The sequence below is a fragment of the Neopelma chrysocephalum genome, unplaced genomic scaffold (assembly GCF_003984885.1).
Source record: "Neopelma chrysocephalum unplaced genomic scaffold, ASM398488v2 Primary Assembly neopelma1_73b, whole genome shotgun sequence".
NCBI classification, from domain to species: domain Eukaryota; kingdom Metazoa; phylum Chordata; class Aves; order Passeriformes; family Pipridae; genus Neopelma; species Neopelma chrysocephalum.
In genome coordinates this window covers 614,497-639,557 of record NW_020897734.1, presented here as the reverse complement: position 1 = coordinate 639,557, position 25,061 = coordinate 614,497, and the positions used below count along the sequence as shown (strand labels likewise).

At 37.4% G+C, this 25,061-nt stretch overlaps 1 protein-coding gene across 4 annotated transcripts in view; it reads left to right on the top strand.

The window, feature by feature from the left end:
• The window catches only part of STAG2 (stromal antigen 2), a 76,231-nt gene that overhangs the window by 26,897 nt on the left and 24,273 nt on the right, over positions 1–25,061 (top strand). For all 4 annotated transcript variants that reach the window (XM_027687117.1, XM_027687119.1, XM_027687116.1 and 1 more), the window contains exons 2-10: positions 12,071–12,215; positions 13,828–13,906; positions 15,020–15,181; positions 16,873–16,969; positions 18,276–18,352; positions 19,843–20,047; positions 22,242–22,393; positions 23,647–23,720; positions 23,835–23,958. In XM_027687117.1, the coding sequence (XP_027542918.1) occupies positions 12,172–12,215; positions 13,828–13,906; positions 15,020–15,181; positions 16,873–16,969; positions 18,276–18,352; positions 19,843–20,047; positions 22,242–22,393; positions 23,647–23,720; positions 23,835–23,958 (1,014 nt within the window). In that variant the 5' untranslated portion in view covers positions 12,071–12,171. The remainder of the gene's footprint in view (positions 1–12,070; positions 12,216–13,827; positions 13,907–15,019; positions 15,182–16,872; positions 16,970–18,275; positions 18,353–19,842; positions 20,048–22,241; positions 22,394–23,646; positions 23,721–23,834; positions 23,959–25,061) is intronic.

Below are 25,061 nucleotides of genomic sequence, written 5' to 3'. Positions count from 1 at the left end.
GGTCATTACAAACTGTTGGTAAAAGTAATATGAGAACAAAATCTGTTAGGCATAAGAGCAGAGTCTGCAGAGTTCAACACAGGAGTAATAAATAATTCTGTAATTGATGGCTGACTAATTAAGTCAAAGAAACACTGCTCTTGAGTGAGTATCTGGAAGAAGTGAATAACCTAATATGGGGGAGTCAACAAGATTGAATATCCATTTCAGAAAATTAAATGTGTGTTTAGAGAAAGTGTATTGACATATTTTAGCATTGCATCATTGCACAACATAAAATGGAGTGGAAAGATCAAAGCAAGCTGAAAGAGGTATTGCCTGTTTTAAATAATCCCTCTTCTGTCCAACCCTTCAAAATACTTGGAATTGTTATTTACTGAGAAATGTCAGAGAAACTAAAGTAGGACTGAAAAACTCTACATGTATGTTGTGTTCTCACCTGCTGAGTTACCCATTTCTGATATGAGTGTTGGGAAGGTGGGGGATAAGTAGTTGGTACAGAGCAGAGGAAGAGAAACCTGTGCTAAGAGTAGGGATGCAGTTAATTACAAAACCACAGCAATTGCTGGGGAAGACGTGGTGACAGATACAGCACTTGCATTCTAGCAATTCTTGTTTTAATAATTAGAGGTAATTGCAGACTGATAAGGCAAATATGATCATGGACTGAAAACCACAAGAAGATGATAGATACAGTTTTGATAATAAATTAGAAGCCGAAACTGTAGTGACTAAAGCATTTTCTAATGCAATTGTCGGACAACTCTGGGTTTGTTAATTGTCCTCTGGTGATTTCCGCCATGGCAGTCGACTTTTCCATCCCTCTGTCAGAGGTTACCACCCATGCCACGAAAGTCAGCAAAATGGGGTTTGTCAGACCTTCAGTACTCCCTGTTTGCAAGTGCAGAATATTAGCTTTAATTGTCACTGCAGATGAGTGCCATTAATAGATCTGACTGTAAGACAGAGCATATGAAATATGAAAACTTGTTCTCTTTGTTGTTGGAGGTGCTTTTGGGTTTTTGGGGGTGTTTATTTTTGTTTTTCTTTTTAGGGGGTGGGGATTTTCTTCCTTTTTTTCTTTTTTCCTTTTTTTTTTTTCCTTTTCCACTGGAATGATGATATTCAATTGAGTTAAGTTCCCACCCTGGGTAGCATCCTCTTAAGAATGCTGGAAAATGGTTGTCCAGCAGTAAATGTATCTGAGTTTGATACACAAAATCATGAGTGTTAAACTGCTGTATGAATTAAAATGTAGCTGCTGTAAATACAGTCAACACTGTTGTTTTACATTTTCTACCTACTTGTCAACTAACTTCAGCAGACAAAAGTGGTTTTTTGGTATTCCTTGTATTAAAGGAGTGAGTAAACTGTGATGGGTTAAAAAATGATGGTTTTTTTGTTTGTGGGTAAAAACAAGAGCTTGATTACTTACCTTATGCCCAAGATGGCATTTTTGTTTCAGCTGGGAGGAGGAAAAAGGAAAAACCCAAACACAATATTTAGCATGCGAGACTTGTTACATGTGCTGGAGGTGAGGGGACTGGGAGGTGATTGGTACCTCCCAGTGCTGGAAAAATGCTGAGTTCCACGTGCCTCCAAGAGTGTGGGGCGGTTGGGAATTCAGCTCCCTGGGCTACAGGGTACCCCCCATTCCAGAATGCCTCACTTGGAGTGGGGGAAGGGGGAGAAATCGTAGCACATGTAGCTTGTTTAAGAGACATCTGGCACTACTACTCCTGTTTTTTTTTTCTTTTAAAAAGAAAATACAGGAAAAAGAGGCTGAAAGTAACTACCTTATCTCAACAGCTTCTACTGTGTTGCTGAGCTTGTAAGTTTGATGGTTGTAGTTTTAATATTTTCAGTGTATTAAACATTGCTCAAATAAAGTATTTACTACAAATTGTGATACTTGCATAATGTTACCAGTAAATTTTCAACAGAATTTAAATTTACCTATAGGCTATAACTGTCTTTTGAAAGACGAGCTACTAGATTTTTTTAAATGATGAATTTACTCAAGAGCAAACATGTAAGGGTACAGGTTTTTTGATAATTTTTTTTTTTTAGATTAAATGAAAAAAATTAGGGTTTAATTTTGGTTTATTTAACCAGCTATACCTGTGCATTTTAGATCTGTGTGGAGTGGATGCTCTTGTGTCCCTGTGGTGCCTAAAGCACAGTATTTGAGGCACTTACAAAGGAGGATAACTTCAAAAGGACAAGTCTCACTAACCTTTGCTTCAGAGTAATTTACACACATCAAGACTTGCTTGGTATTTGTCAGCTTACTTAGCAGAATGAGATTGTTCTCTAAAAAACCTTGGGTTTATACGTTTTCTTCGTGTTAGCTTTCATAAAACAGGCCTGGTTTGTTGCAGCTCTCCCAGCTGGTATAATTTATTACCTGCCACAAGTAAGCAATAACAGAGTTGAAAAAATTTATTGATTTGAATACTGCCAGTATCTTTTGCAGTGTTCTTAGGATGTATGCAAATGGCCAGGCTGCTTTCCTCTGGATGTTTAATGAATGTCAGTAGTTAACTGTAGGTCTCCATACATGAGGCTTTAGCACCAGTCATCTCTCCCACAAAACTATTTTAAGAGGATGCTGTTTTAGGATGAATAAAGAAAAAGGAGAGGGTCATTTTTAGACTTGGTGATGACAATATCTATTTTTTTTTAATCCGGTAATGAATTCATTAATGGATTATTAGCATTCTTCATTGCAGATATATTCAGTTCTCTGAATTGTGTGTGGGAAAGCCATCCATGCACATCACAACTGCTGGTTCATATAAAATTAGTATTCAGTGCTGCAAATCTCTGAACAAACCAATTGGGATTTTAGCCCAAATGTTATGAGGGAGAACAAGAACAAAATGTTGGGTATTAAAAATGTTTAAGCTATGACTGAGGATGTATGGAGCACAGATGTTCTGAGGTTGGCAGAATTGCAGAGATAACTTTTTAATGAAAGATAACCAGGTTTTTATCTTTATTCTGTTTTAGAAGCGAAGCCAACTTTTGCATACATGAGTAGTTTGCTTGAATTTTATTTTTAAGGATGATTATTTAGATTGATTGTTGAAAGAGCCATAATCCACTTATGAAAGGCTTAGGTCTTAGCTGTCATACTGCTTGGTTTGGATGCGGCACAGTATTTACTCCTCTTTTCTTAAATACTCCTTTTCCTTTTGGATGGCATAGATTTCAGTTGGGCCTGGGAAGGAGGGATGATTGTCTTGACTGTTTACACCACGGTTATGGCAGTCTTTGGACCTCCCTGTAACTGGGAGTTCACGGTGCTGCTGTCAGTGCAGCAGTGATCCTACCGGGAGGGATGGGAGCACCCTGTGCTGGGTGCAGAGCAGCTGCATTCCTGCAGGTGGCCCAAGGGAATACCAGGCAGTGATGCCCTTGCTGTGGTCCAGGCCTGTTAGAAAAAAAGCTGGGCTGGAGTGGCAGGAGAAAGCAGGATGGAATTGAGTGAAGCATTCTTACCACGACCACCCCCCCTCTTTTTTTTTTTTTTTTTTTTATAAATTATTTTGGAGGTTGGTAAGACTTAACACAGTTTGACTCCTTTTCTATTTGTTGCTGTGGTGGGTTTAGTCTCTTTTGGTTATTGTCTGGAACCAGTTCAACCATTTTTATGTAGTGTGAACCTTAAGTTAATAAATCTCAGTGAATCTCAGCAGACAAAACAGTAGAACTGAGCTGGTCTCTTTTTGCCCTCTGATCTTGGAGGGCTTTGAATCACCGTGCAGGGGAGTACAGGGGGCTCTTCCAAGGACTACCCAAAGTGCACTGACCTGGGCTTGTACAACCTGACTGGGAGATGTGCTTGAGACATTTGACTTCCCACTCTTCAGTAGTTTTATTTTATGGGGTTTTCCCTTATTTCAGCTGACTGAATACATACTGACTGTATCTTAGAGCAGCAGCTGAAGCTGTTGCAGTCTGTACTGTGTAGTCCCTTTTCAAGAATTTATAATCAAATGCAGTTGATCTTAGAAATGCCCAAAGTTTTGTGCACAAATCCCTGGTGACCTGGACTTTCCTAAGGAGAAAATCCATGTGGTAGGAGGGGAAGCTGTGAAGCTCCTCTAAAGTGAGGCAACTTGCAGACTCATGTTGATCAGTGGAAGAACAAAAAATAGGACTTGCTGGGTGGGAGATGCCTTGTTGGTTGGAGAACTCTGCCTCTGCCGTGTGTCCTGAAGTAATTCATCGCTGTTGGCTGCACATTTCAACAATGCTAATTCTGCTTGAGGATTTACTGTGTAGCAGGTTACCTGCTTGCTGTGGACAGTGTGGAGGTCTTCATTCCTAGCTGTTCAAGAGCCAAGATTTGGAGGGGTGTGCAAAGTACGTTTTTGAAAAATCAGTATGCGAAGGGGCATATTGATCTCTGCTGTAGTTTGGAAATTTAGGGCATTTAGGCAGCTGCAAGGTATGCTTGCCTTGTATCATAAATGTAGTACTACTCCTTTTTCGACTTGTTTAAGTAGACATATGTGGCTGTGTGGCTTTTTTCCCCACCTTTTTGCCCCATTTATTTATTTTTTTAAAGTCTTGGTTGTCATCTGACTTGGCTTTTATTCTTCCTAAGAGCCTCATTTTCCACGCAGTCAGACTACAACATCTGGAAGCAATCTCTGCTTTGGCAAGGAAAGATGTGACAGACACAATGAGGTGTAACTTCTACTTTTGTTATCTTACCTTTGCGCTTTTTAAGACATCTAAAACCAAATCACTTTAAAGATGTGTGGGAATTTCAGGTGCATTTTAGCAAAGCTCAGGAATACTGCTGGGCAGGATCATTAGAGAGTAATATAGGCATTTTCCCCTTTAATAAGAGTAATGGTTGCATTTATTGTACGGTTTAATTACAGTTTAATAATCTTTAAGTATTTTGTAATGCTTGTTTCAGGTATTTTAAACTCACATTTTACTGGACAGTGTAAATTGCTAGATACCAGTATAGAAACCTCATAGGACTCAAGCAGTAACAGTGTACTTATATTTCAAAATAGTGTTTAACTTACTTCATTAAAGATACTGATGTTATTAATGGTACTTCAGTGAATAATTCTGTGACTCTGAAGCACGGTAGCAATCTCTTTTCCTTCTGTAGTAGTTGTTCCACATATTTAATAAAACCAGCAAAAGTCAAAAAATACTTTTAATGAGAAGGGGATTATTTGATGGTGAAGTTGAGGTTGGCAGAGTTATTAGGGTGGTACAAAGGTTCTTGTATATTGTTCACTTTCTGAGTCTCTAAACTTGGGGTAAAGTCTTGATGTTCGCTTTAGGCTGATTTTTTTTTTTTAATATGCCATTAAATTTTTTTTTTGTTTCACCCCCCCTGCAATAAAGCCTGTTTAAGATTTTGCTTTCACAGCATTAACCTGTGAAAACAAATTTTACTTTGTGTTGCCTGGTGTGTGTGTTACCTGTGGGACCTGTGTTTCCGTGTGCGTGGCTGTTCCGGGCTGTCTTGGTTCTGGTCCGCATCGCTGTCAACCGGGCTTCAGGCTTGAGGCTGGAGAGAAGGGAGTGGTGATGTAGGTACATGTGCTGTCTGCTGCATCATGAACATGTAGGAAATGATGTGAAAAAGGAGTGGGGAGAGTGCTTTGAGAAGACAGCTAAGACTGGGCAGGTGCCTGGTGAATTTGGAGGCAGAACGTGCTGTCTCTGCACTGTGTGGGTCCCAGGCGAGGTGCTGGTCTGCAGGGCCACCTCTGCCCTCCACCGGTGGCAGGTGTAGCAGGGATCAGGTGGAGCATTGGGGTCTTACTGCCTGCTTAGCCCCACAGAACAGCAGGTTCTTGGCAGTGGCTTCTCCCAAGGGAAGGGTAGGAATACCAGCAGGAGCCATGCAAGGACTCCAGTTTGCCCCTTGTCTTGGGTGTGTGTGGTGCCGTGTGGCAGCAGAGCTCTGCCACTGTTGGTGATGCCTGACCTTGGCAAAGCTCCTCGTTGGCTTTGCTGTGAAGGGGTAGAGTTCAGCTGCCCCTGATCCCACATGCAACCACTTGTGGAGTTGACTCAGTTGGCTGATCAGTGGAGAGCCATGGGAGTAGGAAATGGTTTTGTTTTTATGATTTGCTTGCTGCTGGTTCGTTTGAGTGCTACAAGAAGCAGGAACTTTCCTGTGTGTTTAGGGAGTGGGAAGGAGGACTAATGCTTTCAGTAACAGCCCACAGTGTTGGAAAAGCATGTTCTGAGATGGTTTTTTCCCAGTTATTCAGCAGACTTGTTGCAGGAATTAAAGAACAAACATTATAAAAAAAAAGGAATAAAGAGCAACCAAGGGAAAAAATGGTAGTGATGGCATAAAATCAACAACCACCATAGCATGGCTTTTTTTATTTTTTTTGAAAGATGGAGAGATGGTGGTGTGGAGGGGGTGTAGGAGCTGGAAATTTAAAGGAAAAAAGTGAAGAAAGAAACTGAAAATATTAAGAGCTGTATGAATTTGGCCATGTAGGTTCTTTGGCATGTTAACTGTTCAGTGGCTTTGGCACCATGGGCTGTTATTGTGTGTATCAACCATGTCTGTGTTGGTAGGCAGGGAAGAATGTAGATTGATGGTGTCTAGTTCAGGTCTTTCTGTAAAGGAATTACAAGTCTCATTTGTTAAGCAAACAGTACAAAAATAATCACACCTAAAGGTATTAATTGCATTATTGTTCATTTTAGTCTTGATTACACTATCTTAATGTGATCAGAACTGCTGATATGGTTATAACTAACTCATGTTAAAGTACAGTTACATTAGATTTCTGCTTGAGGTATGGTTTCTGTATTTTTTCTCAAATTGCAAATTGCTTTAAAGATGGTTAGCAGCTGAAATATTAGGTTGTGTAATATTAGTAGAAATAACACACTCTTTCAGACCTGCATGGAGATTTGCATCTCATGCAGTTGCTCAAAATCTTGCTTAAAAATCCATTTATAAAGATGGATGCAAAAGGCAAATGAAGAAGCAGACTTGTTTTGGGGAAAAAAACCCAGACAACTGAACTTTATTTTATCAACCAAGTATTCTAGTTTCTCAGAAAAGGAGTGAGGGGCATGATGTACCTGATAATAGCTTTCTCTTCTAAAATAGTTAAGGGAAAATATTGGACATATTTCTGATCCTTTATCTGACTTGCATTTTAACTGTTGCTGCTGCATAATTGGTCCTGAAGCATCAGCATCTCTCATTTGTGGATAAATAAATAATTCAGAGGTGAACTGTAGCCACACACTTCAACATCATAGTTTTAGAAGTTGTAGTATTCTGAATCAAGTGAGGTCCTTGATTTTACAGGTGATTAATTGAGTTACAGGGAAAAAAATCAATACATCTCTGAACAGCCAATCCTGCATTACCAAAATCTTTGTTCTGGCCATGTAGCCATTCTTTTTAACTTTGCATCTCTGCCTTCACAAAAAAAATGGTAACTGCTTTACTGATTTGTCTTATAAAACTTCCAGATAATAGATGCCAAGCAACAGCAATAAAAAAAAAAAGTGCCTGTGTAGGGAACGCCCCCAAATCAAACCCCACCTACGTGAAACCTCACTGTGAGCTTGTTAAATAACACTGGAGTTACTGCATTTACACAAGTGGATGAAACACAGGCATCTGGGACTGATCTTGTGATTCTTTATATTTTTTGTGTGTGTGTATGTATGTATTTAGGTATATTCTTTTAAAAAAGGCTGCTCATTGAATTATATTAACGTATGTTCAGCCTGTTTGTGCGTGTAACAGGAATTGTGAGAGGACAGGTAGCCCTCAGCAACTGCTGATCACAGCACATGTGTTGTTGTGTGAATTGTGCTGGTGAATTCTGTCAGCTTTTGGCAGACTCAACATTTGGCCAGTGTATTTCAGTTAATCACAACCATACCTAAATTAATTATTCATGTGATAGGGATTAATAACCTTTAAGATGTAAATCTTTTTTTCAGTGAAGATACATTTAGGGTCTGATATTGTGTCATGCTTAGCTCTTGCTTTTAACAGTCAAATTATTTTAAATAGAAACCCCTCCTACATTTATAGTTGGAAGCATTGTGTATGATTAGTGTTCCTGGACTACTCCTGTTTTTCCAGTTGTTTTTGAGTTCGTTAATGTTTTGTTAGCAGTTTTAAATAGCAAGGTATAATAAAGAGATACACTATTTCTGCTATTATAATTGTTCTACTTGTTTTGAAAGCTAAATACTGAGACTAGTCATACTACAACAGCTGTGTTTGTATTTCCATCTTTGGAAGAGTAATTGGAATCAAACATGTTTATGCCTTTATTTCAGAAAAGATGCAGGAATCCTCTGGTGTCTTAATGTAATCTAAATATAAACGTAAAGCAAATATGCTACAATATTACTGCAGTTTTAGCAATATGTTATAAAGTTTATTGCAGAGAAATAACTAGGTCAACCTCTGGATGACCTGTCTTTTTGAGTTTCTTCAGTTAGCTTTAGGCTAGAGCTCCACCTTGTGATCCTTCAGCAGGATACATTTTCTTTTTATAGTTAATAATTTAATTATGATTTCACAAAGTTGAGTGACTTCAGAAAGTTTTCACAGGCTTGAGAGTATCTCCTTGGGAAAACTAAAGTTGGAATTCTGTGAACATGCCAAAAAAGAAAAGAAACTGAAGAGCTGATTTTTACGATGCACTTCAGTTTAGATTTAAGTTCTTAAAGTAATCTGCTTATTAGAGTGTATCTAATGGATAACACAGACTTCCATGGTATGAAACGACATCTGCAAGAATTTCACTTTTTTCAGACTTCACTGTGATGAACTTGATATATTTTAAAAGTTCTTATAGGATGGTTGCATGGACTGTTTTCCTTTCTTACTGACTTCCTGAACCACCAGGTGCTTGGAATGAGTCATCCAGTGTGTGCATGAGGAAGACATGGCTGGCAGTAATCTTGGATTTCCAGCAGGCTGGAATGAATGAATGATAGTGAGATGAAGGATAATGGAGAATGACCAATGTCACTCTTTTGTCATACCAAGAGACCATGAAATAAAATTGGAAAGTGATAAATTCAAGGCAAAGAACATGACTTCATAGTATGGAGTTTGGCTGTGGGAGTTCTTGTGTGGAAGATGATCACTGCTGAATATTGAGCTCAAAAAGTAATTGGAAATAATAATGGAAAAAAAGAAGGTGTTATGAACTACAGAGACAAACACTCTGGCTGAAAAAATCCCTGAGTTATTTCTGGATGCCAGGAAGTATGGAGGGAAACTTTGCTGATACGAACAAAGCAAATGTGTTCTTCCTTGGGCAGCTTCTCTTGGCCACCGCTCCAGAGGGCACTGCTGGTTGAACATTAAAAATCCATGTCTCATTCTGGATGTGTGTAAATCTTGTAAAATTATCCTTTTCTAGGACAAATGCAAGGTTGGGGTTTTTTTTTCAGTCATTACTGGAGCTTGAGCTGGACGCTGGAGATCCCTTTCAGTCTTACCTCATACACAGTTGCAGGTGTTCATCTGTAGCTGTTTTCCATAATACCAATATATAGTTGCACTCACCAGGGCCAAGTTTCTTCTTCGAGAAAGAGTTCTTGAAATGTGAATCTCAGTTTTTTGACACTTCAGCATCTAGCAAGAACTTCCTACTTCTTTTCTGTTTTATGAGGTGATTCTGACCAAACTGCCACGTTTTCTCCCGTGTTTTGTGGTCTGTACTTAGAAGAACAGTTCTTACAAGAAGTTCACGTTGGTGTGAAGGGCAGCCAGCCTGTTTTGTTAAGTGATTTATTTGGCTTGCTTGATGTAGAGAATATGTACTTTAATCATGTATACTCATTCTTTTTCATAGTTTTATTTCATTTTTTTTAAGTCTGTGGTTGTAAGAATATTGAGATTTTTGCAAAATTTGGTAAAATAGGAGGTTTGACTTTCATAAAGGGAGCCAATTTGCATGTAAGCATCCTGATTGTCACTTTGGTAAATGTGTTGCTTCTCAACATTGAAGAATGTAAACTAGAAAAAAATCAAACAACAACACATTGATAGGTTGAACTTGAAACTGGGCAGTGTGGTTTTTGAAGTTTGCATCCTTACTTTGCACTGGGACTGAATCACAAGCATGCTTCAGAAAGGACTGGTGTGGTTGTGTGGCTGTATCCTTTTTTTTTTTCATTTTTCTTTTTTGTTTCCCCCAGTACACCTGAGCAGGTGCCACCCTGGTAACCAAGGCACTAAGTGTGCCTTTTTTCCAAGTTTAAGTTGCTGACTGGAATCAAAGTAAATATTAAAAAAAATATATTAAAAATAAATTTAAAACCCCCAAAGTGTAGAGCATTTTGATATGTTACTGCCTGAGTGTATAGTTTCACAGACAGCCTGGATGGTATAATATAGCTCCTTGCCACCAAAGAAGGGAGTTTTACCCTTCCCTCCCTTGCTTGTGGCTATGCAGTCTGTTTCCTGTGCCTTGGCTCTGGATATCTGCTGTTGAACCAGTTTAACTTGAGAATCTAGGGGAAAAATACTTGAGGTGTATTTTGCCCATTTTAGTGGGGATTGAATTGGGTGATACCCAATGGCAGAGGTAATGGCTGGGCAGGGCTGTCACTCTGCCTGGGACTGATGGTTTGCTGCAGGGGGTGTAAATGGAATGCACTGGTCATATGCCCATGTGGTTTTAGGGAAGGGAGGAATGGAATGGCAAAGGTTGCTGCCCTTCAGCAGCAGTGATGTTTTGGATGGAACATGCTTTGGTAGTTGCAGACCACCTTGAGGTTCATCAGCCTTTCTTGAACCTCCCCTCTTTTTGCCACTCTTTATTTCCACTCTGGTTCTCTGCTTTTATGTAGTTGTGTGAAATGTGAAGAAAGAGAACCTGCTAAGTTCAGGGTTTATGGTTTCTCTCAGCTCTAAATTCTGGAAGCTACAGTGGCCCCTAGCATTCGGAATCAGCACTTGCAGGAAAGAGCCGTCCGGCCTCTGTGTACACGCGATTGAAATGCAGCCTCTGAAGCACAGCTCCCAGACATTGAGCAACATGTGCTTAGCATGCCAAAATTAAATCATTCCCTCAAATACCTCATCACTCCAGCAAGCTGTAGAGTCAGCAGACTGACTCTGAAGGTTTTCCTCCTTAGTATTCTGTCTTTTAAAATACCTGAAGATCATGGTTTCTTAATTTCACTGTGTAAAAGTTAGCCTGGGGTAGCCAAGCGACATGGAAAACTTCAACCTGGATGGTTGCATTTGAAGTATCCAGGGAGGTTTTTTTTCCCCTTTAAAAAATAGGAAAATAATAGAAATAACAAAATTTGTGAATAGGTGACAATACTATTATTAAGTTTAAAGCAAGTATTTCACAATCTTTAGTTAAAACACCATGGGTGTTTCTGATGTTTTTCTTTATACCATGTGAATAGTATTATCTTCCTTGATATTCTAAAATCTTGGCAAATTGCTTTAATTGTTAAAACTGTTGTTAAGTCTGGTTTATCAGCTTTGAAAGGCATGGAGTTGTGAAACATCTGTTTATAAGAACTTGTTTTATGAGCTTATATTTATGGAAAATGACATGGAAGTTTGCAAATTGGAGATACGAAGTTGGTACCTATAGTGTCCTTAAATGTACACACACCAGGCTTTAAGTTAAATATCAAATCTGGTTTTGGTTTGGTCCACCAGAAATACCATAGTGTTCTGAAGTCTGGGCTCTGCCGTGCATGGTGTTACAGGTCAAACTTAAATCTAGTATAGATTTAGAAAGTAAAACTGTTACTTGAAAGGTGTTAGTGAAAACATTCTAGTTTGCTCATCCTATTCAGAAAGTAGTAGTTGTTGTTGTTGGGTGTGTTTGTTTTACAAATGTTTCTGTATTTTTTACTGTGATGCTTTTACCATTTGTGGGGGTACTTTGTAGTAGGATCATGGGAGGAGTCAAAAAATCTGTAAATGGGAAGAAGCTTGGTTGGAAACAGAGGATGGTGTGATCTACATTTTCTGTGTTTCCAACTTTTTTATGCCTTCATATTTGGAGTAATTTTCACTGTATTTTTTTAAATTTTATTCTAGAAGTTGCCCACTACAAAGGAAGAAAGAAAAGTAAGCTTGCATTTCAGACTGCTTTTTGAATATCTTTCTAATACAGTGGTGTTCCAGAAGATGATAAAGAAATGATAGCAGCTCCAGAAATACCAACTGATTTTACTCTCCTTCAGTAAGTGTTTTAAGAATTTGTGGTTTCTTTTGTAAATCTACTGTCTTTTTAATGTTACTGTTTGCTTTCTTTTGGAAACAAGGAAACAAAATGATAGGGTTTGAGGTTTTTTTCTATTGAGATGTTGATAAAGCATTGTTTTAATTTTTTTCTTGAGTATTAATTCAGCAGAAATTAAAATAAGTGTTTAAAAATCATTTTTTAAGAAAGGGACATTTGAATTTCCAAGATATACCTTTTTATGGTAAAGGGATTGACATGAATATATTCCTCTAGACTGCTGAAGTGGATTAACTTGGTTATGAAATCGAAAAGGATGCCAGGATGTAGTTTTATGTCCGTGAGGTTATTTGCTTGGGTGTTTTTTCTTATCAGTGAGAAATAAAGATTGGAAATAAACTGGAAGATGGTTTAATATGAAATAGTGTTTCTACAACTGCTTATAATGGGGTTTTACTCCATTGGTAGAGTTCATTGTGTGGTGAAATGTTTGGAAGTTGTGTTTATTTCTTTCCTGTGAAAATTAGAAACATCTTAGGAGTCTTTGAAGAAGAGATTATTTTTCCTACCTTTTTCTTTCTTTCAGTCTTCCCCTTAACCCCCTGTTGGAGGCTTTTCCAGTCCCTATGAGTGTACCCAGCCAGCAAAACCAGAAATGGCAAGATGCATGTTAAAAGGCAGAAACCTCTTATCAGATACTTGAACTAGTGAGAGACCATAAGTTTCTGGAGTGTTTTAGAATGTTACAAAGAAATCCATAGGAATGAGTCTCCTGTGCTCCCTGGTTGTCTTTCTGTTTGTGTTGTTAATTGAATCAGGAAGTGTGCACAGAAGTGTGTTAAAATGAGATCTAGTAGCATCATTTCAGTTAAATTCTACAGGAAATGTAGAAGTAGAGAATATATAAGCCAAACATTCTCTGTTAATAATTCAGTTGATTTCAGACACTATCCCCTCATCAATATTGGCATTAAAGGATTTGTATATTGATGCAGCATATTTTAATGTGTAGAAAATTAAACAAATCACTGTGTATTTAGTGTGTTTTTACCTTATAAGTCTAAACAGGACTACAGGTAATCTTTTTGAAGAAACCTCACCTAAACTTTTATTCTATACCTTTCAACATAAGTGCAAACCTCTAAACTATTTCCTGAGTTTCTAACAGCAGGAAGGAATATGTTGAGACACTTTGATTGTCTGGGAAAGTGACGGAGGATTTTTTTGCTGTTGGGATTTTGGGATTTTTCCCCTTCTCATTTTGTTTAAATGTTTGTGGCACAGAATTTTTTGTGCTCTTTGCTTTTTGAGATGCTGTAATGTTTGTCACTTGCCAAGAGCAAGGTTCCCAGCCTGTTGCTATTTTCTACCTGCCCTCACATCTTTTAATCTTACTGTATGGCTTTTTCTTCACTGGTACATTGTTTGGAGGAGGCTGGATAGGGTGTGAGTGTGGGGATGTGCTCCATTCCTCAATAGCAGACTTGAAAACAAAAGCAGTTTCACTGTTGGTGTTGACTTACTGGGCTGAGAGCATACTGTGATCTTATGTAGTATATTTAAGAACATTTCTGATGAAATGCGTAAATGGTTTGTCTTTTTATCCTTGCAGGGAGTCTGAAACACACTTCTCTTCTGATACAGACTTTGAGGATATTGAAGGAAAAAACCAAAAACAAGGCAAAGGCAAAGTATGTTCAGTCTTTAGGGATACTGAAACATTTCCACTGTTAAGAAATGAAGAGTGTAATACTTGCTTTGAAGTTGAATGAGCTAGAAATATTTTCTGAAAACACAAGTGTTCTGTGAAGAGAGTTCATATTTGTGTTTGCATGGAATCACTTCATCTTGACTGTTTCCATGATATTTTCTTAGTGCTATGAAGGCATAAGGGAGGTAGGGGAGAAGAGGATAATCTTTGATTTGATTAGTCCCTCTGCATGTGTTCCATCCTATACATAAATTTGAGTAATACAGTCTCTTCTGGTTGCTGTCATGAATTCTGTCTCTTTTAATTTGAAAAGTGAACAGAAACCAGTAACTTAGTTAGAAGGGTTTTTTTAAATAGGTCACAGGCAGGAGGCTACACTGCTGGAGTGGGGAGGTCTAAACCCAGTTACCAACCCTTCTTTCCCCTCCTCCCCACCTGCCTCTCACTGGCCTTGCACCCACTACAGGAGGCTGTGCTGGGCTGTGACCACCTCACTGGCCACCCCCTGTGCCTGTACCTGGGGAGAGGGCCCAACTATTGAGAATTGGTGATAAGTTTTATAAAATGGTGGTTTATTTGTGTTTAAAATAATATTTTCTTCTTTCTGTAAGTCATACTTGATTTGGGAAATCAAATACAAAGACACCAGTCTGCTTTTCCTTACCCCCACTTGCTAATATGTGTTCAAATTAAAAAACCAAAAGGTTAGTGAATTGCAGAGGAGACTTTGTGATGTGTTTAGGGAATTGCCTTAGCTGTTTTCAAGAAAATATGCATAACCTGTTTTACAATTTAAACATGAGAAAAATCTGTGTGTAATACATAGTCACTAATCACATTTTTATTTGCTACAAGATTTTAAATGAGGGAAGGAGAAAGTGGAACCTGTAGAATTCTCGCTGGTCTTCGTATCAGTCAAGATCTGCTGTTATTCTGAATGTTTTGTTTTTTATATATAGAATTAAAATCTGGTTGCTGAAAATCAAAGGCCTTGTGTATATTTGTCATGGTATGGATAGTGATGTGTTTGGCTTTTTGTTTTTTAATTCTGCATAAAACCCAGTTAATACTTGATGTGTGTGTGTGATTGCAGACCTGTAAAAAAGGAAAAAAAGGACCAGCAGAGAAGGGGAAAAGTGGAAACGGAGGAGGGAAACCTGGTGGTCCAAATCGGATGAATGGACATCACCAACAGAATGGTGTGGAAAACATGATGCTGTTTGAGGTAGTTAAAATGGGCAAGAGTGCTATGCAGGTAAGATCTGGGTTCTCTCTGTGACTCGAATTATATACAGTTTAAATAGAACAATACTGTCCTCTACATGCAATGTAATCAAATGAAGCCTAAAGTAATATTTTTCCTAAATTTGTTGGTTTTAGTTGCAGACAAGGATCAAAATAAAGTGGTTTTTCATTGTTAGGGTTTGAATTTGAATGAACTAATTTTTCATTTCTAAATGTTAGGCATGAATGGTACTGGATCAAGGGTTGGACTTGATGATCTCAGAGGTCCTTTCCAACTCAGCTGATTCTATGATTCTATGAATAATCACATATATAATGAAGAAATTCATACTGTGATTCAAAGTAAATTTTCAATATTCTGAATGAAGAAAGTCTGTTTTAGATTACATGACTTTAAAGTCCTTTTTGTGTGACTGTAGCTAAATATAAATGTGGTTTAGGCCTATAGCTGTCATAGAACTTAACAAGAAGTCTGTAGTTTGTAGGTGCTTCCAGAGCTTAGATTATCTGAAAATAAGTAGTTGCTTCTCTTCTCTCACCCAGAGTAAAATCACAAGCTACAATTTCAGAGCTCCTCTTTAAAATTTCCTGACCCAAATTCCAGCCAATTCCAGTGTAGCAATATACATTAGCCAAGTCAGCTTAGAGGAGGTTTAAGCTGTGCATTAGGCACTCTCCCCACTGCATTTACTAGCGGGGCTGAAGTCACACTAGTAAGAAATACAGCTCTTTTTTTTTTTTTTTTGGATTCCATTAACTCTCTAAAGCGTTTACTTGACTGTGAGTCTTCCAGTGGAGAGAGGGTTAAAGTGTGAGCCTGTCAGCCATGAAGCCTTCCTGCTGACTCACTCATGTGACTCCTCGGCTGCCTGGAAGAAAGTCTATCTTTGGGACTGGAAACGTAGAGTTTACAGCTTCTGTGGTACGCACACAGAAAGCTGGGTCACTCTGCAGTGCTCTCGAGGTTTGCAGGCTCCTGCACTGGGGCTGGGAACAAGAATCAGTTAATAAAATTGTGGGATTTTGTTTTTATGACCTCAGCAGTAGACAGTTTGTACCATACACATGGATGGTTGCAACATAATTACATGTAAATTCTGTTTTCTCAAAACCATTATCACAGGTTTCCTATTAATTTGCTTCATGTTAAAGTTTGTTAATAAAATGCTCTTGTTCCTCTTTAGGTTAGTGACTGCAGAGTAATTACTGTCCATGCAGTGTAGGGCAGTGTTGTTCATCCTGTTTTGGCAAATGTATGTGGTGCCCATTTCGTCAAAGGAGCACATTTTTGAAAGAATACAGGGAGCTGTAGGAACTGAACACCCAAAGAGTAGCTTTAGAGAAGTGTCACTAGCTTGGTGAGGTGGGGTGATTGTAAATAAAATACCTGAATCTGTAAAATATACCAACTATTTTTGCATTCTTCCTCCAAAAAAGTTAGAGTAGAAGGAGGTGGTATTCCTGTGCTTTCTGTTAAGGTGTCAGTTTTGTACTTGTATACGTTTGTTTATAGAATGAGTTCTTTATTTTGAGGACTAATATTATGGCAGTAGAGGATTATTCAGACATTTAGTTCTGTAATCAAAAAAGAGTTCAAGTTACTGAAGGAATGAAGAAGAATCACTTATGGAAAGCAGTTAAATAACATTGTCTTCAATTTATGAAAACTGAACAGTGCCTTTTTTATTTGCTTCCTTTCAGTCTGTAGTGGATGACTGGATAGAGTCGTACAAACATGACAGAGATATAGCACTTCTTGATCTCATTAACTTCTTTATTCAGTGTTCAGGCTGCAAAGGTAAGACACTGAAATGTTTACTCATCCATTTAAGTAATATTACAGTATGATAACATTTTGCTTTTATACTGCAGATGCTGTAGAAATGCTCCATCCCTGCAGCTAGTTTACATTATCAGGTTCTTGGAGTTAAACTAGGATTTCTGAAGGTGTGAGCAGGAGGTTTAGAGATATTATACTGTAGTTTAAAACGTAGATTAAGCCTTTTGTATTTACAGCAGGTAGATTGCAGTACTGGTACTTAACACGTGCTTCATCTTCTTCTGTTCCTGCTATTATTTCAGAAACCATCTCTCTTAACACTGATAGTTTAGCTTGTTCAGTCTTGGCATTCTAGATTGGATTTATCTGTTCTTATCATTGAGTGTTTTAAGATTGCTTCATAGCTTTTGTAGATGTGCTTGATTTAAAAGATGCAATGGACAACTTCATGGTAGCCTGTCTGCAGTAAGGTGGTATTTCTATATTTTATTTTTTCTGATTTTTCTTTCCTCATTTCCACATCCTTCATTCTTTTTCCTCTCTCACCTCTTTCTGAAGAGGAGGTAACTTATCCTGCAGCGTCACTGAGCTTGATAGAGTAGGACTGGATGTAATTTGTTCTGCTCAAGCGTTTCTCTGTCCTGATAAACTTTTAACATGCATAAATCTCCAGAAAGCCAGCAGCGTTCCTCGGAGGTTATCCGTGCTTTCAGGAGCAGTGACCTTTTGATTATTGGTACAAGATAAAGCTGCAGAATCTTTTAATGCTTTCTGTGGTGATCCTTGTCATGAATTTTGCAGTAAACTTCGGGAGATCTATTTGGTTTTTATATCACTATTTACACCCTAACAATTTGAGGCCAAGACAAATAGAAATTGCATGAAATCACTCTGTTTATTGGAGTGCAGAAGATAATAAGTAGCCATACAACTGTTCAGAATTGTCTTACACCATCTAGAATCTTGAGTCCTAAAAGGTCACTTCAGATGGTGTAATCTCTTGTTGATAAAGAGCTCTGGCACAAGTATCTTTGACTTCTGAATATGAGTGAATGAGTGAATTCTACATGTATGTGTACATGCACATAAACACACTTCTTAAATAGAATAATAAACCCCTCTATATATATATATATATGGTGTCAAGTGCTTATTATACATGGATGCTAAAAGAAAAAAAATGTGGAAATTATTTAAAAAATACATGTGTAAACTGTAGGTTAGCTGAAAATGGATCATTTTTGCATTGTAGCAGGAGTCATGTCATCTGCCACCTACCCACTTTCATATTAAAAGTGCTAACGGTCAAATATCTAAATTGTAGGAGTTGTTACAGCAGAGATGTTCCGACATATGCAGAATTCTGAAATAATCCGAAAAATGACTGAAGAATTTGATGAGGTAATTTAATGAAGTATTGATTACATACTGATATTAGTTTTATTTTTACCTGTCCTAATGTTGCTGGATCACCTTGGTAGAGGTTTGTTTCAAGGATAAGTTCATCTACAGAAATGACAGGACGTTCATGAATGAAAATATTAAATTGCCTTATTTCACTGAGCTTGTAAGACTAGGAAGTAAAGCTCTGCATGTATGTAACTTGTTTTATTAATGGTTTAAGAAATCAATATCTACTGAGTTTTTAAGTAGTGGGAACTCCTACTACTGTGGATCTGTGTGGGATGACTCCCCATTCCTACTGTGTATGTAAGGCCTAAAATTCTCTCTTAAAATGGCTGCTAAATTTATTTCTATGCATTCATTAATCTATAAATTGTGGGGGTTTGAATTTGATTAATCTCCAGTTAAAGACTAATGCTTTTCCTTTCATGGGGATTATAACTGTTTTCCCTTTAAATTGTCACTTTCTGTCCACTGAGTGTTGGGATACATGAGATATGTTGGGGGTTTTTTGGTGGTGAGTTTTTTTTTGGTTGGGTTTTTTTTTTTTGTAGTGGGTTTGAGTGATATTCCTTTCACCCTGTGTACCAAGGAACATAAAGGTAGCTTTAAAACCTCCTCCCCAGATTTGTCCAGTACAGAAATAATCCCCCCACCCTCACATAAAAAAAAATCTTTAACTTTAACTGAGGGGAAAATGTAGTACTCTTTTTTAAAAAAGCATTTTAGTGTTCCTTAGAAATATCTGAATGCATAAATAGATTTGATTACTCTAAGGCAATATTGTATGAAATTTATAAAGCCACAGCTGGGACTGTTTGCTCATGTTTTTTTTAATCACTGTCATGCTCACTTGTTCTTGTAACGGAATTCTAATGAACAACTCTGATTTCTAATCCCTTTTCATGGGTCCTTTTTTAATTTTTCAACCTGTATTGTTGTTCAGCCTCTTAAAGAAACTCTTCACAGAAGCACTGACACAAAGCATTTTTTTTTTCTCCTTGTCATTTTACCGTGATTTGTAAAGGCTCCCAGATCAGGAGAGGAACACACATTAGTTGTATTCAAGGTGTTGTAGTTGGTCATTTTGTGACATGAGGAAGTTTCAGTCTGATATGTAAACATCTCCCTCTAAGCTGTATTATGGCCCTGAATTGACTGTTCCTAAGCCAGCACCCAGCTGTTCGTGTGATGCTTCTGGTGGAACCTGAAGCAGATTTGTAAGGCGTGTGATTTTTATTTTTTTTTCTTCTTTTCTGGGAGTCAGAACAAGAAAGAGAAATTAGTAGTTAAAATGTTGTCTTTGTGCTACAACAAGCCTGAGCTGCAAAGTGGATGCATATTTATGGAATCGCATTCTTCTGATGTATCATTTTTAGCGCCTTGGAGGTTTTGGCTTTAAAGTTGTACCCATCTCTTTTTAATCTTTATTTCATGAAATAATTTTTAAGACGTTCGAAAGAGTTTCCTTTTCTGTTTTTTAATAGGATAGCGGAGATTATCCGCTAACTATGGCTGGCCCCCAGTGGAAGAAGTTCAAATCCAGTTTTTGTGAGTTCATTGGAGTCCTCGTCCGACAATGTCAATATAGCATCATTTATGATGAGTATATGATGGATACTGTCATTTCACTGCTCACGGGGCTGTCAGACTCACAAGTCAGAGCATTTCGGCACACGAGCACACTGGCAGGTCAGTGAATTGGATTTATTTGTGTATTGCCTACATCTTATGTTTTGTGCTGCACAGGGAAGGATTCTTCTGGTTAAACTTCTTGATACTCAACATTCAACTGAGTTTCATTGTGTGATACAGTTTTCATCTAATGCAACTTGGTTTGGGACAGCTTTTTATTATTTTTTTTGTTACTGAAAAGCACAGCATTATTTTAAAGCATTCTTCACCAGCTGTCTGGTACTTAATTTTTATTACCTTTAAGTCTGGTAGAAAAAGTAAATAGAAGGAGACTTTCTGTTGATTCTTCGAGTTTGTCTTTGGTCATAAATAAGGCTGTAGGGATCTCTAACCTCAAATGCCAGTTGAGCCTGTTAATTCTCTGCATAAAGTCTAAAGTTGTAGTTTATGTTGGATGCAATTTTTCCTACACATTAAATTGTGCTGCATATTGAGGCCGTGGTACCATGTAAAGTAGCATTTCCAGTCTTTGCATTAGAAATAATTTTAAAGCATGTTTCATCAGTGATACAGTTACTAAGTACCTTTATGGTTTTAAGTAATTGACCTTTTCACGTGAATTTTTTTCCAATCTGTTAAATTATGAAGAAATCCCTTATGAATTAAGTGTAGAGTGTTTTAAAGAAATATGTCTTTATATGGACAAAGGATAAGCTTCTTGGATAAGGAAGTCCTAAACGTGCACTGATTCCTGAAGAAGGGTTGTGAATGGCATTGTGTAGCCTCAGCTTATGTGAGGTTATTGTAGCAATTTTACTTTGAACAAGGTGAATTTAAGCTGTATGTGAAACTGAGTTTTTGCCCCACTGGAAATAATTCTTGTTACCTTCCCTGGACCTGTCTGGTTTACAGCTGCTTCAGTGCTGACTGTCCTGTCAGCTGTTCTGTATCATTGATAACTCCTTGAGTTTACATTAGCACACTGCACATGCTGTGAGACTCCCACCAGCCTGGGCATTTCTTATGGAGAGAGGAACACATTTACAGATTCTGCTGTATCATCAATTCTGACTATTGTAACATGTGACTAATACAAATATTAGGTCTTAAAAAGCAAGTTTTTACCCCCTTTTTTTAATTTTTATTTGAGTTGTTCCTGAATTAAAGCTGCAGAAGTTGCCCTGTTGCATGTTGATTTCTGTCACACAAAATATTTTTTTCAGCAGTTCTGTTTGCATTTGTTCACATCAGTAGTCAATTCTGTTGATTTCGTGTAATTACTAGTGTGTTTGATCTGAGTTTACAGTTTGTATTCTTGAAGGTTATGTTTTATATGGAATAGAAAGCCAACAAAATCCCTGTATCCATATTTACTGTTATTTGTGGTAATTTTGGCTTCTGTGATGAGCTCAGACTTGTTCTTTAATCTTGATTTCCTTGGAGATCACAGTGTGAGATGATATTTCAATATAACTGCATGTCTTTAAGTCTTGCTCATCAGCTTTATGCTGGTGATACGCTCACAACAATGTTCCATGTGTGCTCTGCCAGTGCAAGCCCTTTCATGCCTTGTTACAGAAGTTCACAAGAAAAGCAAGTACACTGTTGACCTCCTCCTCATTTCTGGGAGGATATTTGTCTGCACCCTTTTAAAAAGGGTTGATTTAGAAATAAAAACACAGCAAAAAGCCCATGCAAGTGTGTTTCGTATTTTGGTCAGTTCTCTGGCTAATGTGCTTCCTCTGCTAATAAAGGAATCTTTAAAAAAACCTGTCCCTTGTTAAAATTAAATTGAGGAGAAAAGACTGGTGTGATATGGTGGTGTTGGTTGTCCGAGACATTTCCTTTTAAAGAAAGAAACTTGTTGTGTATCTAAGGTTGAATGGTGTCAGTCTTACAGACTCTGATAATGGAATCCTTTTAATATTTCCTGGGCTGTTTGTAAATCTTACATTTTACCTTCATTATGGGGAGGAAGCATATCATATATCTCAATCAAGAATAATGCTTATAACATTGTAAAATTGGCAGAAAAGAACAGAATAAGTATTTATCTGTTGTGATGATCAGTCGTTATGCAATGCTTGGTAAAACACTGCTAAAGTTTGTGTACCAAGAAATTTACAGTGAATATATTTTCATAAATACAGGAAGAGTTGGAAGGAGGAGGTGTCAAGATTTTTGTTTATAAATTTTCTTAGATCAGAACCTTTTAAATAATCTTTATTCTTGTCGCTTTTTTTTTCTGTAGCCATGAAGCTGATGACTGCTTTAGTGAATGTGGCATTAAATCTTAGTATTAACATGGACAACACACAGCGGCAGTATGAAGCAGAACGAAATAAAATAATTGGGAAACGAGCTAATGATAGGCTGGAACTCTTACTACAGAAAAGAAAGGAGGTTAGTGCAACTCTAGCTGGTGTGCACGTGATGAGTGTTCATAGCTGACAACTCATAATTAATCTTGGTCTGTAATATGTTTTGGTAGTTGTTAGTCTCTGTTTAATTCTTCAAAGTTGTTCATGTTTAATGTTTAAAAAACTTTGAAAGGTGCTTCTTACTGTCTGATTTTCTGAGATAAATGTAGACTCTTAAAAATAGTAGTGTCATAGGAAAGTTAGTAAGAGAGACGGCAATTCATAAAAGCTAATTTTTTGTTGTATTTCTTGACTAGTTTCCTAAACCAAGCTGGAATACATAACAAAATTTACTATACATTGACTTTTTTGGCTTCTAGAGAAGATCTCTGGGATCTTGGAGCAAAGTACTGCTTTTATAATGTCAATATCGATCTCAGCAGAAAGTGTGTTTAAAGGCTTTAGATAAGGCTTTTTTGATCTACAGAAAGCACTGTCAAAACTGAAAATGCAGCCTATTTCTATTTTCTTTCTTTTGTGTAAAAGAGACTTGCTGATTCACTGCTGACAGTGCTGTCTTGTTGAAAGCCCAATTCATTCAGGTTTCAGTATTTTTTTGGGGGGGAATTGGTGGTTTGTTTTGTGTAGGGGCTTCTTGGGGGGTTAGTTTTGTTTTGGATTGCTTTTTTTTGTTTTGTTTTGTTGTTGGGGGTTTTTTTGTTTGTTTTTTTTAGACATTAGAAATAATCTTCTCATGATCAAAGGAAACATCTGACCTTTGCTCTTCAGTGCTTGTGCTGTTACCTGTTAAGGTTTTTGTTTTCTTGACAGTTCAGACAAACTTAACAACTTTGTCTTCTGTTTGTCTTGCAAAGATCTTGCAGTTTGAGACTGATCCCTTGAACACCCATTCAGTATAGTTGTGCTAGATGTATGTACAGGACCAGTCCTCATATGAGTAATACATAGATAAATGAAAAAGGCAGGGATGTTACAAGAAAATTAAATCAAGTTTTCTTATAAATAAGCTTAGAAGGACCTTTCAGAAACTTAAGATGTCTTAGTTACACTTGAAGAACAGTTTTGCAGTGGTCACAATTAATTAGTTTGTATGCTGGGATAGATACAATTCCTTAAATAATAGTATGTTGTACTGTGAAACAGATTTGTGAATATTTCTGGAAAGGATTTGTTGGTTATACTTTAAACATTAATTTAGTTTGTGTAGCATCACCACCATCTGATCTGCCTGTAAAAGTGCTCCTCACTGTTTATGTACCCTGTACACTCTTTCAGCTTCAAGAAAATCAGGATGAAATAGAAAACATGATGAATGCAATATTTAAAGGTGTTTTTGTGCATAGATACCGGTAAGTTTCTCGCAGTAAGTAATTTGTAGCTTCGTTAATTTATTTTGGAAGCCGGTGGCAGGTTATTTCTAATTATTCATCTGTTTGAACTTCCTGCCCCACTTCTCTCCACAGAGATGCAATTGCTGAAATCAGAGCCATCTGCATTGAAGAGATTGGAATATGGATGAAGATGTACAGTGATGCCTTTCTCAATGACAGCTACTTAAAATATGTGGGGTGGACTATGCATGATAAGGTAAACTGCACTGGGGAAAAGGAGCAGAGCCAGGAAGCATAACTCCATGGTTTTGGTTGTTATCTTGTCAGACTGGGTTCAGATCTCCTAACTGTTTAAATCTGTCACTGCTATTCTTACCATTCAGAAGCACTGGCATTTCAACATATATATAAACTAGAATTGAATCTTTTGAATGTTTTTAGAGAGTATATATAGATTTTTTTTTTAAGGGACTGTTATTTGTAAAGAAATAGTCTTTTGTATTTATTTATTACTGATCCAGACTTTTACTTTAGAATACTTATTTAAAATCAGTGCATGTCATATGGAATAATGCAGTCCTGTAGCCTGTTTTGCCAAGTTAAGAAACTTTCTAGCATTCTCCTCCAGCTGTAAAAAGCATGGGAGAGGTCCCCTTTTGTGCTGGTGAGTGCCTCGAGCTGTTACTTCATATCTACCACCTAGAGCTTATTCTCTGCTTGGAGGGGTCAGCAGACATAGTTTACAAATACTCCCTGATTTTGAGTCAGCACATTGTCTCAGTTCTTGCATTGGAGACTTCAAACTGTTGACTGTAAAGTGGCACAAATGAGGGGTGCTCACTCGTGCTGTGCTCTTTGTGGGTTTGGGGTAAATAACCAAGAACCTCTGGCAGTGGGGTCATAGAAACTGTGTGGAGTCAGTTGTCCTAAACTTTGGAAAAGTCATTCTGTATCTGTACCATAAAACATGCCCTCTGCTGAAGTACATCTTGTATTTCAGAAGGAGTATTTCTCTCATTATCTACTTACTAATTCTGATCAAACAAGAGATGGTCGTTGGTGATACAAATACAGATGTTGTCAGTTTTAATTTAATAGAAATGAAACATATAGAGTTCTACTTAGAAATATCTTGAGCATTTAGAAAGAATGAAACAAGTGTATTTTGACTGATAGAGATGCTAACTGCAGTAAGATATTGGGGTTTTGTTTGGCTTTTTTCCTTCATTAGCTTGTTACAAACAAGGATATATTCTTATGTCATTAACATGATCATTGGTAGTATATTGGGACAGCATTTAATATTTGAATTAATTCAGAGTGTAAAAGAAACTTATCTTGTATGATGTGAAGATCTGT